Source organism: Oncorhynchus clarkii, chromosome 16 (genome assembly GCF_045791955.1).
Source record: "Oncorhynchus clarkii lewisi isolate Uvic-CL-2024 chromosome 16, UVic_Ocla_1.0, whole genome shotgun sequence".
NCBI classification, from domain to species: Eukaryota; Metazoa; Chordata; class Actinopteri; order Salmoniformes; family Salmonidae; genus Oncorhynchus; species Oncorhynchus clarkii.
Window position 1 is genome coordinate 21,373,406 of NC_092162.1, and position 20,625 is coordinate 21,394,030.

Consider the following 20,625-nt stretch of genomic DNA (forward strand, 5'->3'; position numbering starts at 1 on the left):
GATGAAAACCTGCATCAGAGCACTCAGGACCCAGACTAGGGAAAGGTTTACTTTCCAACAGGACGACGATCCTAAGCACACAGCCAAGACAATGCAGGAGTGGCTTCGGGACAAGTCTCTGAATGTTCTTGAGTGGTCCTGTCTTGAACTCGATCGAACATCGCTGGAGAGACCTTAAAATAGATGTGCAGCGACGCTCCCTATCCAACCTGAAAGGAAAAGGATCTACAGAGAAGAATAGGAGGAACTCCCCAAATACAGGTTTGCCAAGCTTGTAACATCACACCCAGACTTGAGGCCGTCATCACTGCCAAAGGTGCTTCAACAAAGTCCTGAGTAAAGGGTCTGAATACTTATGTAAATGTGATATTTCCGGGGTATTGTGTGTAGATTTATGAGGGGAAAAAATGTAATCAATTTTATAATAAGGCTGTAATGTAACAAAATGTTGAAAAAGTCTAGGTCTGAATACTTTCCAAATGCACTATACAGTTGAAGTCGGAAGTTTACATACACCTTAGCGAAAAAACTCAGTTTTTCACATTTCCTGACATTTAATCCTAGTAACAATTCCCTGTCTTGGGTCAGTTAGGATCACCACTTTATTTTAAGGATGTGAAATGTCAGAATAATAGTTGAGAGAAATTATTCATTTCAGCTTTTATTTCTTTCATCACATTCCCAGTGGGTCAGAAGTTAACATACACTCAATTCACATTTCGTAGCATTGCCTTTAAATTGTTTAATTAACTTGGGTCAAATGTTTTGAGTAGCTTTCCACAAGCTTCCCACAATAAGTTTCGTGAATTTTGGCCCATTGCTCCTGACAGAGCTGGTGTAACTGGGTCAGGTTTGTAGGCCTCCTTGCTTGCACACAGCCCAGTACGTCCTGTGCCAGCACCCCGCAGGTGCCGGGCTAGGGTGAGCATCCAGCCAGGAAGGGTGGTACCAGCTCTACGCTCCAGACCTCCAGTGCGCATCCTCGGCCCAGTATATCCTGCGCCGGCTCCACGCACCTGGCCTCCAGTGTGTCTCTACGGCCCAGGATATCCTGCGCCGTCTCTGCGCACTGTGTCTCCGGTGCGTCTCCACAGCCCAGTACGTCCTGTGCCAGCACCCTGCAGGTGCCGAGCTAGGGTGAGCATCCAGCCAGGAAGGGTGGTACCAGCTCTACGCTCCAGACCTCCAGTGCGCATCCTCGGCCCAGTATATCCTGCGCCGGCTCCACACACCAGGCCTCCAGTGTGTCTCTCCAGACAAGTGAGTCCTGTGCCTGCTGCACGAACGAAGCCTCCAGCGACGATCCATGGCACGGAGCCTCCAGCGACGATCCATGGCACGGAGCCCCCAGCGACGATCCATGGCACGGAGCCCCCAGCGACGATCCATGGCACGGAGCCCCCAGCGACGATCCATGGCACGGAGCCCCCAGCGACGATCCATGGCACGGAGCCCCCAGCGACGATCCATGGCACGGAGCCCCCAGCGACGATCCATGGCACGGAGCCCCCAGCGACGATCCTTGGCACGGAGCCCCCAGCGACGATCCTTGGCACGGAGCCCCCAGCGACGATCCTTGGCACGGAGCCCCCAGCGACGATCACCGGTCCGGAGCCCCCAGCGACGATCACCGGTCCGGAGCCCCCAGCGAGGTTCCCCGCACCAGAGGCGCCACCAAAGTGGGGTGACGGGTCTACGTCCCGCACTAGAGCCGCCACCGCGGATAGATGCCCACTGTCACGCCCTGACCTTTAGAGAGCCTTTTTATGTCTCTATTTTGGTTTGGTCAGGGTGTGATTTGGGTGGGCATTCTATGTTCTGATTTCTATGTTTTGGCCGGGTATGGTTCTCAATCAGGGACGGCTGTCTATTGTTCTTTCTGATTGGGAATCATACTTAGGCAGCCTTTTCCAACCTGTGTTTTGTGGGTAGTTGTTTTCTGTTTTGTGTCTGCACCAAACAGAACTGTTTAGTTTCGTTCCACTTTGTTATTTTGGTTCAGTGTTCAGTTTGAATAAATTATCATGAACACGTACCACGCTGTGCTTTGGTCCTCTTCTTCAGACGGGCGTTACAATGTCAGTGAGAAATAATAATTTAAAAAAAAGTTTAAATTGATACACATCTTTTTATAGGGTTAGGGTTCCCACACAGCCATATCTTCATGTTACAAAGCTTGTTAACGGAAAACAATAGGCAACCACCTGTGCTAATTAGCCATCTAGCATGCTCCAAACACCTGTGTGTAAGCGTAACACAGGAAATGTTTCAGGTTTTTGCCGTTGGGTGCACAGGGTGTATGAGCATAGCATGGAAACTACTTGATGCTGTTAAGAAAGCTTTGAAGCCACAAACTACAAGTGAAGTCATGCAGCCTTGGCCTCTATTGAATTTCGCAATTATGATTTCTGTACCTACCCTAGAACCCTTTCCCCCACTCACGTGTGAATTTTAATGACTTGCATTTTCTCTAAAACAAATGTTTAAATGTCGCTTATGCTTTGGCCCTTGACGTTCAGGAATGCCACCTTTCTCATTTTGGCTATAAAGGTAATTCATTTCCCTTGCATATTTCCTGATGTTCATAAACTTTAACAAATATATTAGTATCAAATTTTGACAATATTATCAAATGAATATTTACTGTCTGTTCTGAATTCTCATGCTTTATGTAACCAGGGCAATGAGAACATGCATCAATAAGTAAAGCCTGTTAATACTGACACAAATGACACCTACATAAAGCCACAATACAATTTCTACCAGAATGTTATATCTACCCTATTTAGATAGGGAAATTAGCATAGACTCCTCCCTTTTAGCACACTTATCCAATCAGTGCTAGGTGTGAGCGTGTAAGGGTATTGTTGATGTCTGGCGTGCAGGGAACTAGGTCATAGAGCAAGTTGCACCTGTCACACTCAGGAGTCTGGTATAGAGGACCTAACATGCAAGATAGTTCATAAGAAGACAACTATAAGGTAGGAACCTTTTCCTAGTTTAATGAAAGTAGGGGGGCAGGTAGCCTAGCGGTTAAGAGCATTGGACAAGGCACTTAACAATAATTGCTCTGGATAAGTCCGTCTGCTAAATGACTGAAATTTAAATGGCTATTGTGTTATATATTTGACAGTCCTCAGATATCAGTTAAGTATAGCCAGCCTATGGCTTTTATGTAAATCAAACAGTGTACAATGACAAATTGCACTTTTGGTTCAACTAACTGCATTACTATGTAATGAATAGATAGGAAATCATTAGGGATTTATGGATTGGAAAACCAATATTTACTTAAATTCAGGGGGAAACTACTTGCATATAAATGTTTACTAAATAACCCATTGCATCTTGGACATAAGGAAGTAAGCTAAGAGCAATTCAAACTTGGCTCTGAATAAAAATGTATTAAGAAAATAAACAAACTATGTGTTTGGTGCTCATGCATAAAAAAGAAATGGGTTGAGCTTGTATCCAGATAATATTACATTAGATTTTGATTGACGTGGAGCTATGGATGCAGCCTGAGTTACTCAGATGACGGTGATAGAGTATATAGGCTAAGCACTGTTAAAGTGAGGCGCATCAGACTCCCTTATCTAAACCATTGGCAATTATCTGGTGCACCTGTTTGGACAGCAGTCTACCCAGCTGCTACCTGTTTTCTGTGGAAACATTAGGCCTAAGCAAGGCGTGCCATCAGCTGCAGATTCCATGTCAGCTCAACTCCGCTGAGCATACATTATTTGACCCCCAAATCAAATCCTTAGCATAGGGACATAAGTGGGCCTCCATCCCCATCCCATTCCCCCAACCCCACCCAGGGGCTTAATAATTTATGATCACATCACTCGATACAGTCAGTGGGTCAAAAAAACATTATCACTGTTGATCTCATGAACCGGCTCACAGACTGCAAACTCGCTGCCAAAGTGGCACACTAGAAGGCAGGTCGGATTTAAAGGTCAAACTTACATGTGGAAACAGTCCATATGGAGCAACAGTACTTCAACCTCCGACAAGGGAGAATATAGGTTAGCAACTCCAGAGTTCAGTTTGTGTGTTGTTCTGTGGAGCCTATTTGTTTCAAGCAGGCTAGGGGTCAGTTCTATTTAAATTCAGGAAGCTAAGTGAAATTCCATTTCAAATCAGTTAAATTCTTATTTCAGACATTCTAAACTTCCCATAGTTAAATCAACGTTGACTTGACTGTAAAAATGGACTTTGGCACAAATCAGCTGTTTTGACCACTTCCCCAACAGGTTAAACAAAAACTTAGAGCACATGAAATCTTTACCTATTTTTTTTTAAATATTCAAATCTGGAATCGGATTAGAGAAATATAATTCCAATCCAGAGGTTACTTCAACCAACAAACACTGTTTTATTCCCTCAGACATCATTACACATCATGCACATGCGATAGAACAGCAGAGTATGTACTACAATGTTTCTGTTTTATTATGTTGCTGGATGCTCATCTCCTTTTTCTATGTATTTTTTTTTACCCCCCTTTTCTCCCTAATTTCGTGATTACTATCTTGTCTCATCGCTGCAACTCCCCAATGGGCTCGGGAGAGGCGAAGGTCGAGTCATGCGTCCTCCGAAACATGACCTGCCAAACCACGCTTCTTAACACCAACTCGCTTAACCCGGAAGCCAGCCGCACCAATGTGTTGGGGGAAACACCGTTCAACTGACGACCATCGTCAGCCTGCAGGCGCCCGGCCCGCCACAAGGAGTCGCTAGAGCGCAATGAGACAATTAAAGCCCCCCCCCGGCCAAACCCTCCCCTAACCCGGACGACGCTGGGCCAATTGTGCGCTGCCCTATGGGACTCCCGGTCACGGCTGGTAATGACACAGCCTGGATCGAACCACAAGTTGTAGTGACGCTGCAACACTGCGATGCAGTGCCTTAGACTGCTGTGCCACTCTGGAGGCCATCATTTCTTCCTTTTTAAAGAACAAAATGATAACAATAACAAATGGGGCGACCAGTAGCGCTGTTTCACCGGTCGCGGATCTCAACTGGGGAAGCACATAAGACTGATTATAATCTGGGTAGTTTGGGTCATGGATGCTGAATGGCTTAAACAGTATTTAACAATATATATATAAGTATGACAAAAACTCTTACTATTGTTGGTAACCAGTTAATAATAGCAGTAACGCACCTTGGGAGCTTGTGGTATACTCTGCTTCGCGTCGCGCATAAGAACAGCCCTTAGCCGTGGTATATTTAAGCAATAAGGCCCAAGGGTTGTGGTATATGGCCAATATACCACGGCTAAGTGCTGTTCTTAGACAGGATGTGAAACTGACTTTAAAATTTAGCAATAAGGCACGAGAAGGTGTGGTATATGGCAATTATACCACAGCTAAAGGCTGTTCTTACGCACAACGCAACGTGGAGTGCCCCTAGTCATGGTATATTTGTAATGATCAACGCTGGTAGACGAGAAACAAGTACAGGGAGTGAACATTTTAATTAGCAACGGACATGGAACAGGACAGCGTCTGGACATGAACACATAACGACACTAATGCTGACACATGGAACAAACTGAGGAGCAGACAGAAGTAGGGAAGGCAATCAACAAAGTGAAGGAGTCTAGGTGAGTCCAGTGATTGCTGATGCCCATAATGATGGTGACAGGTGTGCGTGATGAAGAGCAGCATGGCGCCCTCGAGCGCCAGAGAGGGAGAGCGGGAACAGGCGTGACAATATGGGCCATACACCACAAACCCCCGAGGTGCCTTATTATTATTATAAACTGGTTACCAATGTAATTATAGTATTTTTTGGGGGGGTCATATCCATGGTATATGGTTTGATATACCACGGCTTTCAGCCAATCAGCATTCAGGGCTTGAACCACGTGGTTTATAATGACCATTAGCCTGCCATTTAGCCTACCTATCTACACCAGTAATTATTACTGCTGCAGTGTAGTGCTACAACTACTAGGCCTTCTACTACTGGCCTACAGTCACTATTGCAACAGTCACTATTTCCACCACTACTGCAGCAGTGCTGTAAAGTACTTAAGTAAAGTAAAGTACTATTTATAGTTTGGACTACTTTTACTTCACTACATTCCCAAAGAAAATAATGTACTTTTTACTCCATACAATTTCCCTGACACCCTAAATAATGAATTGCATTTGAATGCTTAGAAGGACAGGAAAATGGTCCAATTCATGCACTTATCAGGAGAACATCCCTGGTCATCTCTACTCGACTCACTAAACGCACGTGATTCATTGGTAAATGATGTCGGGGTGTAATGTGGCCCTGGCTATCCGTAAAAAAAATAAGATGGTGCTGTCTGGTTTGCTTAGAATAAGGAATTTGAAATGATTTATACTTTTACTTTTGATATGTAAGTATATTTAAAACCAAATAATTTTAGACTTACTCAAGTAGTATTTTACTGGGTGATTTTCACCTTGAGTCATTTTCTATCAGGGTAGGTTTATACGACTAAAGTGGTATAGTGAAATAAGTGGTGTGTATATATAGGGTACTTTTTCCACCTCTGTACTGCAGTCACTAATTCTGCTGTTACTTTCCCACCACACTAGTCTCCAACAACTTCTACAAAAAATACTTTTGGACAGCTGAAGCAAGTCACACAATTTTTCTTGAAAAATAACCCTTTTCTAGTTTCAGTTTAATTCCTGAATTGAGATGGTATTGACCCCAAACCTTTATTTCAGTGCTGTCTCAAGGACTGGTTTTGGGCTCCCGAGTGGCGCAGCGGTCTAAGGCACTGCATCTGAGTGCAAGAGGAATCACTATAGTACTTGGTTCGAATCCAGGCTGTATCACATCTGGCCGTGATTGGGAGTCCCATAGGACGGCGCACAATTGGTCCAGCGTCGTCTAGGTTTGGCCGGAGTAGGCCGTCATTGTAAATAAGAATTTGTGCTTAACTGACTTGCCTAGTTAAATAAAAATAGTTGGCATCTTGTATTGCCCATAGAGGATAAGGGGGTAGGGGTGAAAGAGGATACAATCGACCTAGTTTGTGAGAGAGTTGAAATGAGCACTTGCTCAGTATTTGAAAAACAATCTTGTGTCATTTCTTATGCCAAAAGACATCCCTATCTGGATCATGTAAACCAAATAAACCAATAAAATCACTGTTTTTTCCAAATGTAATATATTTTATTAGATGCTACATCAATGCCAATGATATTTCAACTTCCCCACTACATGTGACTGAGTATTTTAACTGATCATATCGTTCCCACCAGCAGGGCATATAAATGATTCAGGTTCAAATAGCTTTGTCAAGTTGAACGTGTGTGGTGTGATCTTCGAAACATATTTAGCCTAGTTTCAAGTAGGGCAATGGGATGCACATGTCTGCCAACATAAGTTCACCATGCTGAAATTGTGGGATATAGGTTATACAATTATATTACTAAGGTTTTATGACAATCCTTTGTATTGTGTATTATGTATGTGATATTTAATTTTCCCTTCCTGTCCCTTTAGAGTGGCCATGCTACGGAGAAGCAGGAACAGCCGAGCTCCGCACTACGTGTGGAGTGACATCCGACGAGACATTGACGCAGTGGTACTGGGGAATGACCGAGAAGAGTGGGGCAACGAACACACACAGGTGAGAACCGGGAGAAGGGGGACGGATGGAAGTGGGGGAGAGAGAGAGTAGGTTATCTTTACCATTGTAAATACAACCTATATTTATGTTTATTTATTTTCCCTTTGGTACTTTAACTATTTGCCCATCATTACAACACTGTACATAGACATAATATGACATTTGATATGTCTTTATTCTTTTGGACATTTTGTAAGTGTAATGTTTACTGCTCATTTTTTATTGTTTATTTCACTTTTGTTTATTATCTATTTCACTTGCTTTGGCAATGTAAACATATGTTTCCCATGCCAATAAAGCCCTTATATTGAATTGAGAGGAAGTGGGGGAATGAGAGGGAGTGGGGTAGTGAGAAAGATTGAGTGGGGGAGTGATAGAGATGGAGAGAGAGACAGAGGGAGGAGTGGGGGATGGAGAAAGGAGGAGTGCAGTGGTGAGATGTAAATGGAGGGAGGAGTGCAGTGGTGAGATGTAAATGGAGGGAGGAGTGCAGTGGTGAGATGTAAATGGAGGGAGGAGTGCAGTGGTGAGATGTAAATGGAGGGAGGAGTGGGGGATGGAGAAAGGAGGAGTGCAGTGGTGAGATGTAAATGGAGGGAGGAGTGCAGTGGTGAGATGTAAATGGAGGGAGGAGTGGCGCGAGGAATACAGATGGTTTGAAATAATAAAGAATAGAAAGGGTGGAGTGATGAAAGGTAAGAGTGTGGAAGTGTGTGTTTGGGGCAGACCCAGAGAGGAGTTAGGGTAGAGAGGGGGTGATAAGTGTTGAAAGAGCAATGGGAGAATGCTGAGACAGAGAGAACACGAGGCCACGGCATGATCGAAAATATGACCTGGCTAGAGCCGGTAGTTTTCCATGGTGGATTCAACTGTCTCAAAATGGCTGTCTCTACTGAATGGGGACTCCTAAGGCATGGATGGTCTGTATTTTTGGCACAGGTCTATTTTTAAATGTTGGCATACCCTGCTTGCGCTCCAATGGGAATGCAAGGGCCTCTCTTTAGGGAAAGGGTCAACCTATAGAAGCTTTAAAGAACCTGAACAAGCTCGGTGCTTTAGTTGAGGTAACCGACTGAGGAGAGGTTGCAGTGCACAGTATTTCCAGATGTTTCTCAAACAGGACCTACTAAGCTAGTTTTTGGGTAGTCTAGTCGGTTTTTGTTTTGTATTTTGTATTTTTTCTTTCTTTCTGAAAGCGCTCCGATTGTAAATTCCTCAGATTCTCACAGATTAGTCTTCTCAAGTGTGGTTCAGTCTACCTGTTCTCTCAGTTAAAACTAGGGACATTCTCAAATGTCCAACTCATTTGCCTTGACCATCTCTGTCTATCCCATGTGCGTCAATCAGATCAGCGACTCGGACTCAGAAGTGGATTACCTGACCGTCACCCCGGAGGTGACAGACGTTGTGCCCGACACGGTGCCTGTGACAGGGGAGTCCTACTGTCACTGTGACGCCCAGGAGGAAACAAGCCCTGGGACTCTGCTGCAGGGCTTCCAGCCCCTCAATGACTGCCTGTGTGGAGAGGAGGACCAGGGTGTGTAGTGGGAACTATGGATCTGTGTATGTCTTTCAACTTAGTCTGGTCTGTGTTTACTGTATAGGTGAATGAATAATTGTCTCCTCTTTGTATTGTCAAGCAATGTCAGTTTCTGTGTTTTGACTCCAACTGGATGTGGGCTGACAATACTGTGTGCGCAGTATGTGCGTGCATGCACTTGTATGTCCACGTTTTGAATGGATGTGGAGCTATTATGTATATGAGCATGCACGTATAGCTTAAACAGTGAATCTGGGAAATGTAGCAGGTGTTATCAATGGATGGGTCATGAATTAGTGTGGATAACCATCATATTGTCTCTCTGCAGGTTTCGACTGGGTGTGGGACGAGGGCGTCAAGTCCAATGCAGTGCTCCTGAGCTGTGACAACCGCAAGGTGAGCTTCCACTCTGAGTACAGCTGTGGCACAGCCGCCATCCGCGGCACCAAGGAGCTGACAGATGGACAGCACTTCTGGGAGATCAAGATGACGTCACCCGTCTATGGCACAGACATGGTACGTACACAAAAAAAACATCCAGGTCAGGAATTACCCTAAGTGGGTTAACCTTAACCCTTACATGTTTACAGATACTGTAGGCCCATAGTATAGCTACAGTGTAGACAGGGGTCGATTTGTTAACAAGTGTCGTGGAAATTCAACAAAAGTCTGTAGGACTGTTGAACCTGTAGAGACTTGTTAACTAAACGTAAGGCTAAACGTTATTGTACTCCCAATGGCGTTTTCATTGATATCCCAAATGATTCTAAACCAAAAAATTCAACCACTCCCCGAGACTGAGTCAGAAACTGGCTCTATTTCCCAGTCTATCCCGTCTCAGGTGAGACTTATTATGGACAGAGTACTCCATCTACAGTGGACTGATAGACAGTGCCAGCCCAGTTATAATACACGTTGATGCCAGAAAGTTTCTCTCTTCCCTTCTGAATTGGCCGATGTGTTTTATAAATTTGCCGCATTACCTGCTAATCTTGAAATAAGAGGCATTTAATAAGTGTGAAGCAGAAAGTGAATATCCGACAGAAATTGGTAATACATACATAGAGTAACATTGTTAGTGTAGACTAAAATGAAAACAATGCCTTCCAATGAGGAGAAAGTTATCATGTTTGTTTTGTTTCTCAACCTTACAATAGGGGTAAAAGCAGAACATTGTTTGAGAGTGATCCGTGTGTATTAGCAGTAGTGAATGAGGGCTGTCAGCGGGGCATTCCCATGGTACTGGTACTTGCCCTCACTGCTGTACCCAGGGAGGAGGAAGCTAGGGGGATCCTGGGGCATTTGTTTTGTTAAAGCAGTTAGTTGGTCAATTCTGAGCATCCCTGGGAGGCTTAGGCCTATGACCGCGGTGGAATTAAACTAAAATCACAAGTTATCGGCGGATGTGATGGATTGCGACGCAGCCCATTAAAAAACCCCAGATATCTCCAGTTTAAACTGACGTATTTTGATGGGGATTTTCTTTTATTAGGCCAACTAGATTTCTGCAGGGGCACGGACATCGACTCTAGGGGGTTAAAACAGTTGCAGAGTTTAATGGAGGTTATAGGAGCAAACTGAGGATGGATCAGCATTGTAGATATTCCACAATACTAATCTAATTGACAGAGTAAAAAGAAGTAAGCCTGTACAGAACTTTGACTTCAATACAAAGCGTTATGTTTGGGGCAAATCCAACACATCACTGAGTACCACTCTTCATATTTTCAAGCTTGGTGGTGGCTGCATCATGTTATGGTTCTGCTTGTCATCGGCAAGGACTAGGGAGTATTTTTTTTTAATGAAAATAAATGGAAAAGAGCTAAGCACAGGCAAAATCCTAGAGGAAAACCTGGTTCAGTCTGCTTTCCAATAGACGCTGGGAGGCCAAATATGCACTGGAGTTGCTTACCAAGATGACATTAAATGTTCCCAAGTGGCCTAGTTACAGGTTTTTTACGGCTTTAAGATCAATGGCAAGACTTGAAAATGGCTGTCTAGCAATGATCAACAACCAACTTGTCAGAGCTCGAACATTATTCTTTAAAATTAAAAAAAATATATTGTACAATCCACGTGTGCAAATCTCTTACTTACCCAAGAAATATTCACAGCTGTAATCACTACCAAAGGTGATTCTTGTTAGAATTTTTCTTCCACTTTGACAAAGCAGACTATTTTCTGTAGATTGCTGACAGAAAATTACAATTAAATCTCTGATTCAGAGCGGTTGGGTTGAATGCAGTCAGTTGTGCAACTGACTAGGTATCCCCTTTCCCTATTTTAATCCCACTTTGTAACTTTGTTTCCTGAAATTCATGACATTTTTAAGGTAGGCTATTTCATGATACATAATTAAATAGGGGGGACATAAAGTTGACTATTTTCACAAATGTTATTCTCCTAATAAATATGTTATAATATTGTAATTTATTTGAACTATCAAGTATCAATTTAGTTAAACATCTTATTTTTTAGAAAGTGATTAACTCTATCGATAGCGAGAGTCACAGACATTACTTCCCAAGCAGTGTTCTTCTTTTTTCTTTACTCCTCGACATTAGAAAAACGTAGCTCAGCCTCTGAATATTATAGAGATGACCCAAAGATATCCCCATGTGCATCAGAAGCATATCTTCCTTGTGAAAGCTTGATTCTAGCCTAAAGCACTTAAGCGTCATTATAGATCCCTGTATATAATCAGGATACATTTTTCCCTTTTAAAATCTTAAGCTAACAAGTGGTATGGCATTTCTTCCACAAGGTGTCTAATTCGAGCAAGGCAAGGCCAACCAGGCAGACAAACAAGGCCAGCCAACCAGGCAGATAAACAAGGCCAGCCAACCAGGCAGACAAACAAGGCCAGCCAACCAGGCAGACAAACAAGGCCAGCCAGCCAGCATTTAACATTGTTACCTACTATTGTATGTTTTGTCTTCTATGTAGATGGTGGGCATCGGGACCGCTGAGGTCAACCTGGACAAGTTCCAACACAGTTTTTGCAGTATGCTGGGGATGGACGAGGACAGCTGGGGACTTTCCTACACAGGTGAGGAAGTGACACATAAATGTTATGAATAGGCATGCCTTATGGATATGACGTTTTATACATAGTAATTCACTAATTTGCCTCCGGTTTTTATTAATTTCCTATTCAAGGTATGCTTCAGCACAAAGGGGACAAGGTGAATTTCTCGTCCCGTTTTGGCCAAGGCTCCATCATAGGGCTGCACCTTGACACGTGGCATGGAACCCTTACCTTCTATAAGAACCGCCGCTGTATAGGTGAGTGACACCTTGATTCAAACTATACTGAACAAAAATATAAACACAACATGTAAAGGGTTCGCCCCATGTTTCATGATTTTAAAATAAAAGATCCCTGAAATTTTCCATACTCACAAATTTATTTACATTCCAGGTAGTGAGCATTTCTCCTTTGCCAAGATAATCCATCCACTAGACAGGTGTGGCATATCAAGAAGCTGACTAAACAGCATGATCATTACACAGGTGCACCTTGTGCTGTGGAGAATAAAAGGCCACTCTAAAATGTGCAGTTTTGTCACACGACACATTGCCACAGATGTCTCAAGTTGCGGGAGCGTGCAATTAGACTGCTGACTGCAGGAATTTCCACCAGAGCTGTTGCCAGAGAATTGAATGTTCATTTCTCTCCTCGTTTTAGAGATATTGGTAGTACGTCCAACCGGCCTCACAACCGCAGACCACATGTAAACACATGCCAGCTCAGGACCTCCACATCCGGCTTCTTCACCTGCGGGATGGTCTGAGACCAGCCTCCCAGACAGCTGATGAAACTGTGGGTTTGCAAAACCAAAGAATTTCGACACAAGCTGTCAGAAACCGTCTCAGGGAAGCTCATCTGGGTGCTTGTCGTCCTCACCAGGTCCTTGACCTGACCTTGACCTGACCGGCAGTTCGGCGTCTTAACCTACTTCTTCAGTAGGAAAATGCTCCCCTTCGATGGCCACGTGCACTCTGAAGTGTGCTCTTCACAGATGAACCCCGGTTTCAACTCTACCGGGCAGATGGCGTCGTGTGGGCGAGCGGATTTCTGCCGTCAAAGTTGTGAACAGAGTGCCCCATGGTGGCGGTGGGGTTATGGTATGGGCAGGCATAAGCTATGGACAATGAACACAACCTCATTTTACCGAGGGCAATTTGAATGCACAGAGATACCGTGACAAGATCCTGAGGCCCGTTGTCGTGCCATTCTTCCGCCACCATCACCTCAAGGTTCAGGATCTGTACACAATTCCTGGAAGCTGAAAATGGCCTGCATACTCACCAGACATGTCACCCATTGAACATGTTTGGGATGCTCTGGATCTTCGTGTACAATAGCGTGTTCCAGTGTTCCGCAAACATCCAGTGACTTTGCACAGCCATTGAAGAGGAGTGGGACAACATTCCACCGGCCACAATCAACAGCCTGATCAACTCTATGCGAAGGAGATGTGTCGCGCTGCATGAGGCAAATGGTGGTCACACCAGATGCTGACTGGTTTTCTGATTCACGCCCCTACCTTATATATATATATATATATATATATATATATATATATATATATATAAAACCAACAGATGCATATCTGCATCCCCAATCATGTGAAATCCATAGATTAAGGCCTCATGAATTTATTTCAATTTACTGATTTCCTTTTATGAACCGTATATTTTTGTTCACTTTAGATTGTTCAGATGGCTGACGTATCCTACCTCAACTGTAAGGGTAACATTTGCTCTAGATTTACATGTGACCATGTGCCTAATGTCTCGGTCTCTTCCCTTCTTCCTGTTCCTCAGGTGTGGCCGCCACCAGGCTGCAGAATAAGAAGTTCTACCCTGTGGTGTGCTCCACTGCAGCCAAGAGCAGTATGAAGGTGATCCGGTCCTGCTACACGCCCACCTCCCTGCAGTACCTCTCTTGCTCTCGCTTGCGCCAGCAGCGGCCCGACTGCCCTAACATCCTGAACGTGCTGCCCCTGCCCCCGGGCCTGCGCCACCTCCTCCACAACCAGCTTGGCTGGGTGTTCACCCTCAGTAACGGCGCCCCCGAGCAGTCTGAGGACTTGATGGAGGACTTGAATGAAGACTTCTTTGATGACTTTGCAGTGGAGTTGCCTGATGACTTGCCTGAGGAGCCTAGTCCATGCCCGAGCCCCTGTCTCAGCCAGGTGCCCACCCTAAGTGCCTGCTCCTTCCCTAGCCCTGTACCCAATCATGCCAATGCCCCTGCCTCCTCTCGTCCAGTTCCCAGCCCTTCCTCTCCCTGTGCCCCTGCCTGCCCACCCTTCCAGGGAGCAACTCAGACAGTGAGGACATGACTTTTCTTTTCAAATATCCACTCAGAAATGTTAGATAAAGTTGGCACTTTATCTCTTCTGAACCTTTCTATAAATGCCATTACCATCTACTGGTGGAAAAGTCCACAAGAGTGAAAGAGTTTTATCTTAGCTCAGATTTCTAAGCACTTTAAGACTTTCTGAGTGGATTGCTCGCTCACCCTCGAGACTGTCCTTCCAAACTCTCCCCAGTTTGCCTGGCTGAAGGGAAGGGGAAGACAGCCACCCCGGATATCCACCACCCCGCTCAAGTCAGATGACTTAGTTCTAAATCTAATGTTATCTACTGTATGTACACTCCCTATACTGAATGATTGGATCCCTTGATAAAGATGAGCAAAAAAGACACTGTAAAATATAATACAAATACTGTGCTATATTGTATGCTACATTTATTTTTTACAATATTATTTTATACTAATACTTTTGCGCAGAGAAAGAGATTATATTTAACAAGTAATAAAAATCTCTAATAGATAGCAGTCAAAATTATTGGATCCCGTTTTTCCATGCAGAATCTTTCCAGATCCTTGATATCCTTCGTCTGCGCTTATGGACTGCTCTCTTCAACTCAAACCACAGGTTTTCAATGAGGTTCAATTCCGGAGACTGAGACGGCCATTGAAAAATGCGTGCTTGGGGTTATTGTCTTGCCGGAAGGTCCACTTGCAGCCAAGTTTCAGCCTCCTGGCAGAGGGAACCAGTTTTTTTGAGGAGCTAAAATGTCCTGGTACTTGATAAAGTTCATGATGCCGTTGACCTTAACAAGGACTCCAGGACCAGTGGATGCAAAATAGCTCCATAACAAAGATCCACCACCATATTTTACAGTAGGGATGAGGTATTTTCTGCATTGTTCTTTTGAAAGTCAAACCCACCGCGGCTGTGCGTGGCCAAAGACTTCTATTTTTGTGTAAGGTGACCATTATAGCACTGGTTCCAATCCAAGTGCCAATGCCATTTAGCTGAATCCAGGAGGTGCTATGGTCAGATGACATGAAAATAGGTATTTGGCCACACACACACCAATGGTGGGTTTGGCCTTCGAAAGAACAATGCCGACATACAATTAACATTATCAAAATGTTTTATACTGCGCATTGGTGGTCATGTTCTTGTGTTCTTTAATAGCGCTTAGCTCTCCATGTTTTTCCGATATTTTGCAGTTTATCTGACTCATGCTTTACTTATAGTAGCTTATAGTCACCATGTGATGTGTCCTGCAGTAAAATGTTTTTTTTTTCTTGCCAATTTGTATAACCTTTCATGCTGAACGCAAATGAATTGTAAAAAAAATAAATGTAAAACAAACATTGTGTGTTAAACTTTTAATCATAATTTACTATTTTTTTATATCCAAATCTATTGCCATTCTCTCTTAAATATACAAAGTGCTACAGTACTATACTTCACTCATTTTGATGATCACCCCATGTGCAACCAAGGCCATAACTTTAACTTATGTAAACGTAAAAGTTCTGCATGTATTCAAGTGCTTAGAAAAGTTGTACACCCAAACCCAAACTGACCCCAGGCCTGAGGCACTTAGAATGATCAATTCACTCAGGTCTATCTAAGGTTAAAGATGGAGTTCCACAGGGTTTGGTCCTTAGGCCATTATTGTTCTGATATGCTCCATCCAGGCCATCAAAGCGCAAGAGATATTACTAATACTGCTGATGCCTAGACCTACACAACATGCCAAAGGGACAATTAGGAATTCATTAGGTATCAATTAGTTACAGTGACGCCAGAATGGTCAACTAGTCCAGGACCAGCTGGGGGTTTTGCGCTGTGAGGGAACGGTAGACTCTGGCTGAGATTTCAGGTCCGATGCGTCTCTCCTTCCCTCCAGTCTTCACTAGTAGGCCTGCCAGCAGCCCCCTCTTCTCTTCCTCAGACTCTAAGCTACTGTAGGCCTGAAGGTGAAACATTAAACAAGTAAACTATCCACATTCAAGTCAGACCTGTGTCAAATATAGATTGACATACTTTTATACTGTATGTATTTCATCTATGCAGTTTGTTGATATCATGTCAGTGATGTGGCCATGTCATACGCCAAACAAATTTCAACCTGACCCCAAAGAAAACCCATAACTTCTGGTCATGCCCTTATATGCAATGAAAGTCAACCCATTATATAACAGTCATATAAATGATTGGTAATGCTAAACATATAGTCTGCAGGTATAGGCCATTGTGGTACATTTCTAATGAATTGTAGGACTTACATTGGTCATAAATGCTTATGTTATGTCAATGATCCTGACTAAACAGACACGTAGAACGATTCCTACCTGCAGTAGTATCTGCGGTGAGGGGTAGGCTGTGGTCAAAGTGGAGGCCACTGCAGGGCTGACCCTGTTGAGCTGTGTGATCTGCCTGCTCCACACCTCGCCCAGCCCAGCTCCATCCCGCTCCACACGCACCCCACTGGCCCATGAGCCATCCACACAGAACGGCAACTCGCACCGCTCCGTCAGCAGTCTGCAGTGGCGTGGAAAGGCGTGACCACAGTTTAAATGGACTGCTCACCAAGCCTCGTCAACCCTGGACAGCTACAGGGTTTGCAGGATTAAGTTTCAGCCTAGCTCAAACACACATTAGAATCGAAATCATGAAGTCGATCGGTATCTCAGGTTTGGTACTGCTGGGCAGGAGCAAAAGCCTGCATGCTTTGTAGTTTCCTACTGTATCCATCACAAAAGTTGGTTACCGGACTTAGTGTTTAATCACAGTAAAGAAAGTAAGCTAGCGGTGCTCAAAGCCTGTTCTCATGGCATGGCAGTAAATTTATTCCAACTGATAAGATTCCTAAGTTGAATAATTCTTAATTATGTGGAATATGAAGAGTTCACTGGGTTCATACTTGTAGGGCCGTTTGGACAGGGCCTTGGTGACGGCACACACGTGGTCTGTGACATCCTGCCAGCTGTCCAGGAAGACCACAGTAATGTTCCGGTACAGTTGCAGGAAAACCAATACCTGAGGACAGATGAAGACAAGTTAGGTGAAAACCATCGAGCTCCATGACACGATGGGTAGGAACCGTTCGAGGAGCCAAGTACAAAAAGCAGCTTGAAATGGTTCATTTATGCACGACACTGGAAAACAGAAAAAACTGCCGCTACAAATGCATGTATTGAGGAGAGAAGAGAGATTGTATAGTATATCAGAAAGATACCTTACCTCCTCAATGTCCAGATCCTCCATTCCCAACTGAGATCTTTGGCTCAACTCGGGTACATCCCATGTCCCAGTCCTGGTGACAGACCAACATATACATCCAGTCTCTTCTCATACAGGGTGTCTCAAGGACCAAGGTTCAGAGACAGATTCTTAAAACAGATCTCATACGAACCAGCTATTTGCGTTGGATCCCATCACTAAAACAGTAACCGCCATCTTGGCATCTCGGTTGAGGCACTCGGACAAAAGCTTGAAGACAGACTCCACTGCCGATTCCTCCCAGTTGCCATGCAGTGTCTGGGTGAACAGAAAATGTGAACGTTCGCTTTGCACACACTGGTGGAGACACCAGGGAATTGGTTGAGGTTTAAAGGGCACTCACCTGTTTGACTGACACCACCATGCTCATGAAGTCAGTCAGACCCAACACCAGCAGAACCTGCTCCTCCTCCAGTGGTCCACTGCTGTCTTTCTCCTGACAACACCAAGACATTATCTAGTCAACCTGAGGGGCCGAGACAACAAGCCCAGCGTTGTGGCGCTCGTGTTGTCTGTGTGTGATGGTATGTTACCGGCGGAAGATCTCTGGTCCAAGTGATGCTGTGAGGGAGCTGCTGTGTCTCAATGCTGCTCCTCCACTCAACTGCAGACAGAGTTCCCAGCAACACATCCGATCCATCATCCTGCAGTAGAGCTGGGGAGTGGAAACACACATTTAAAAAATGTCCACCATCCTTTAGTTGTGTCGGTGGTCCTCTGATGTCACATCTTATTTACAGTGTGCCTTTGACACGGAGGAGGCTGGTGGGAGGAGCTATAGGAGGACAGGCTCATTGCAATGGCTGAAATTCTATAAATGGATCGGTATCAAACATATGGAAACCACGTTTATAGCGCCGCCCACCAGCCTCCTCTGCTTCAACGCCATCTGAACCCCTTCCACCTTCATTCACAAAGGACCAATTACCTGGATCAATACAGACAGTCAGGCACTTCAAACAGTTCTCAGGTCTGAGGCTCTTTTGACGCTCTGCAGCTTCTTTTCTCCTTTGTTGATCTTCTCGCCTCTCCTCTTTCTCTTCGGCCCTCACCCTCTTGAGTTTCTCTCTGGCCTCCTTCCTCTCCTCAACTCTCTGTCTGTCTGTCTCTATCTCCTCTTTGGTTCGGCGTTTTCTCCCCGGACTTGCGGTACCGGACCTAGCGGGTCGTGGAGCCACCAGTGTGTCACTTGGTTCGGTTTTGGCTGTTGACTTGCAATCTGTGTTGTGGTCTTTGTTGTCCTGTTCGAGACTGTCAGTAGGACTATTGGCCGTCGCTGTTTCATTGTTATCGTCACTCTGATCGGTAAATGCAATGCATTTGATTGAAGGTTTAGTTTCAGCATCGCTTTCGCCCTCAGATTCAGATATCTCCCATGTTTTGGCTCTTTTCAATACGGACATATTTCTATCCAAGACAAAATAATGGAATGCCTTTTCATAACGGAATGTAATATTACACAAATCAAATCTAAGACAGTAGAAGAAACCTAGCAATAACGGAATACACCAGCCTTAGTTTGAACTTCACTGTTTTCAAACTGGTTATTTTTATAATGCGGGTTGCAGCTTCTGGCAACAACGTATCAGCTTCTGGACGGAGTGGTACGAGGTACAAACATCAAATCGTTCTCCGTGCACAATTTCGTGGTCCGCCATAATATCCCAAATCATGATGACCAACTGACTGTCAGTCAGGGAGGCTGGTGGGTGGAGCTACAGGAGGACGGGCTCATTGTAATGGCTAGAATGGAATAATGGAATGGTTGGACTCAAACATTTGTTTTCCATATGTTTGATGTATTTGATACCATTTATTTATTCCATCCTAACCATTACAATGAAGCCGTCCTCCTATAGCTCCTCCAACCAGCCTCCTCTGCTGTCAGTATTTAACATTCTATTTCTAATGGTTAATCCTACAGCTATACTGCACGTGCCGTGTGTGTAGGTGTGCGTGTGCAAGACACAAACCATCATTGGATTAGAATTATTTAACTGGAACAGCAGATGGTGGACAGGCTGGCAGAGACACGTCAGCTGTCATGATCCTTGCCTTAGCTTGTACAGAACAGTACACTTGAGGCATGTTGTTCATAGACCAACTGTCTCTCACAGGTATTTCCTGATTGGATTGTATGAATGATGGCTCAAAACCACATCTCTCTCTCACACACACACACACTGTATAAATAGCATTATAAACTGGGTGGTTCGAGCCCTGAATGCTGATTGGCTGAAAGTCATGGTCTATCAGACCGTCTACCACAGGTATGAGGTATGGCAAAACATTTATTTGTACTGCTCTAATTACTTTGGTAACCAGTTTCTAAAAGCAATAAGGCACTTCAGGTGTTTGTGGTGTATCCTCCCGAAAAGTGTGTATTTTTATTTGATTTTTTACAGACATAAGTGTTTGGGTTGAAAGAAAACATGTTACCAAGATGGTTTATTATTGTTATTTGCCTGTTATTGTAAGTACAAAATTGCCCTCTGTAGTGGTCATTAGGAAGTAAATACGAAAAAAAATTACATTACAGTAGGTGAAAAACATAGTTGTGGCATCCGGGTGTCCACTACAGAGGACATTTCTTGATAAACTCTACTTTTGCCTATTTATTAATCTGAACAAATTATTACACAGTTCTGATAACTCACGTAACTATTCCTGAGCTATTCACTTTCTAGAAACAATTTGAATATCAAACTTACAAACATTTTAATGAATAATTACACACACACATGTGATATCATTGAAAAGCCCAGAATGTCCTCTCAGATGGACAACAGGATTTAATACAGTGGCTTGTATGACCAAGAACTTTAATGGACCAAGAACTGATGTCCACTAGGCAC

At 44.1% G+C, this 20,625-nt stretch overlaps 2 protein-coding genes across 2 annotated transcripts; one reads left to right on the forward strand and one right to left on the reverse strand.

The window, feature by feature from the left end:
• The first annotated feature begins 2,902 nt into the window (after positions 1-2,902).
• Positions 2,903-16,499, forward strand: LOC139368176 (splA/ryanodine receptor domain and SOCS box containing 3b). Its single transcript, XM_071106786.1, has 7 exons — positions 2,903-2,981; positions 7,504-7,630; positions 8,978-9,167; positions 9,499-9,686; positions 12,117-12,219; positions 12,330-12,455; positions 14,001-16,499. The coding sequence occupies exons 2-7, from the start codon at positions 7,511-7,513 to the stop codon at positions 14,519-14,521; spliced, it is 1,248 nt and encodes a 415-aa protein (XP_070962887.1). The 5' UTR covers positions 2,903-2,981; positions 7,504-7,510; the 3' UTR covers positions 14,522-16,499.
• On the reverse strand, positions 16,266-19,450 carry LOC139368175 (essential meiotic structure-specific endonuclease subunit 2). The gene is made up of 8 exons (XM_071106785.1): positions 18,699-19,450; positions 18,304-18,425; positions 18,114-18,206; positions 17,904-18,028; positions 17,732-17,804; positions 17,412-17,527; positions 16,840-17,029; positions 16,266-16,458 (listed from the first exon to the last, which is right to left on the reverse strand). The coding sequence occupies exons 1-8, from the start codon at positions 19,171-19,173 to the stop codon at positions 16,303-16,305; spliced, it is 1,350 nt and encodes a 449-aa protein (XP_070962886.1). The 5' UTR covers positions 19,174-19,450; the 3' UTR covers positions 16,266-16,302.
• Between the last annotated feature and the right edge of the window lie 1,175 nt (positions 19,451-20,625).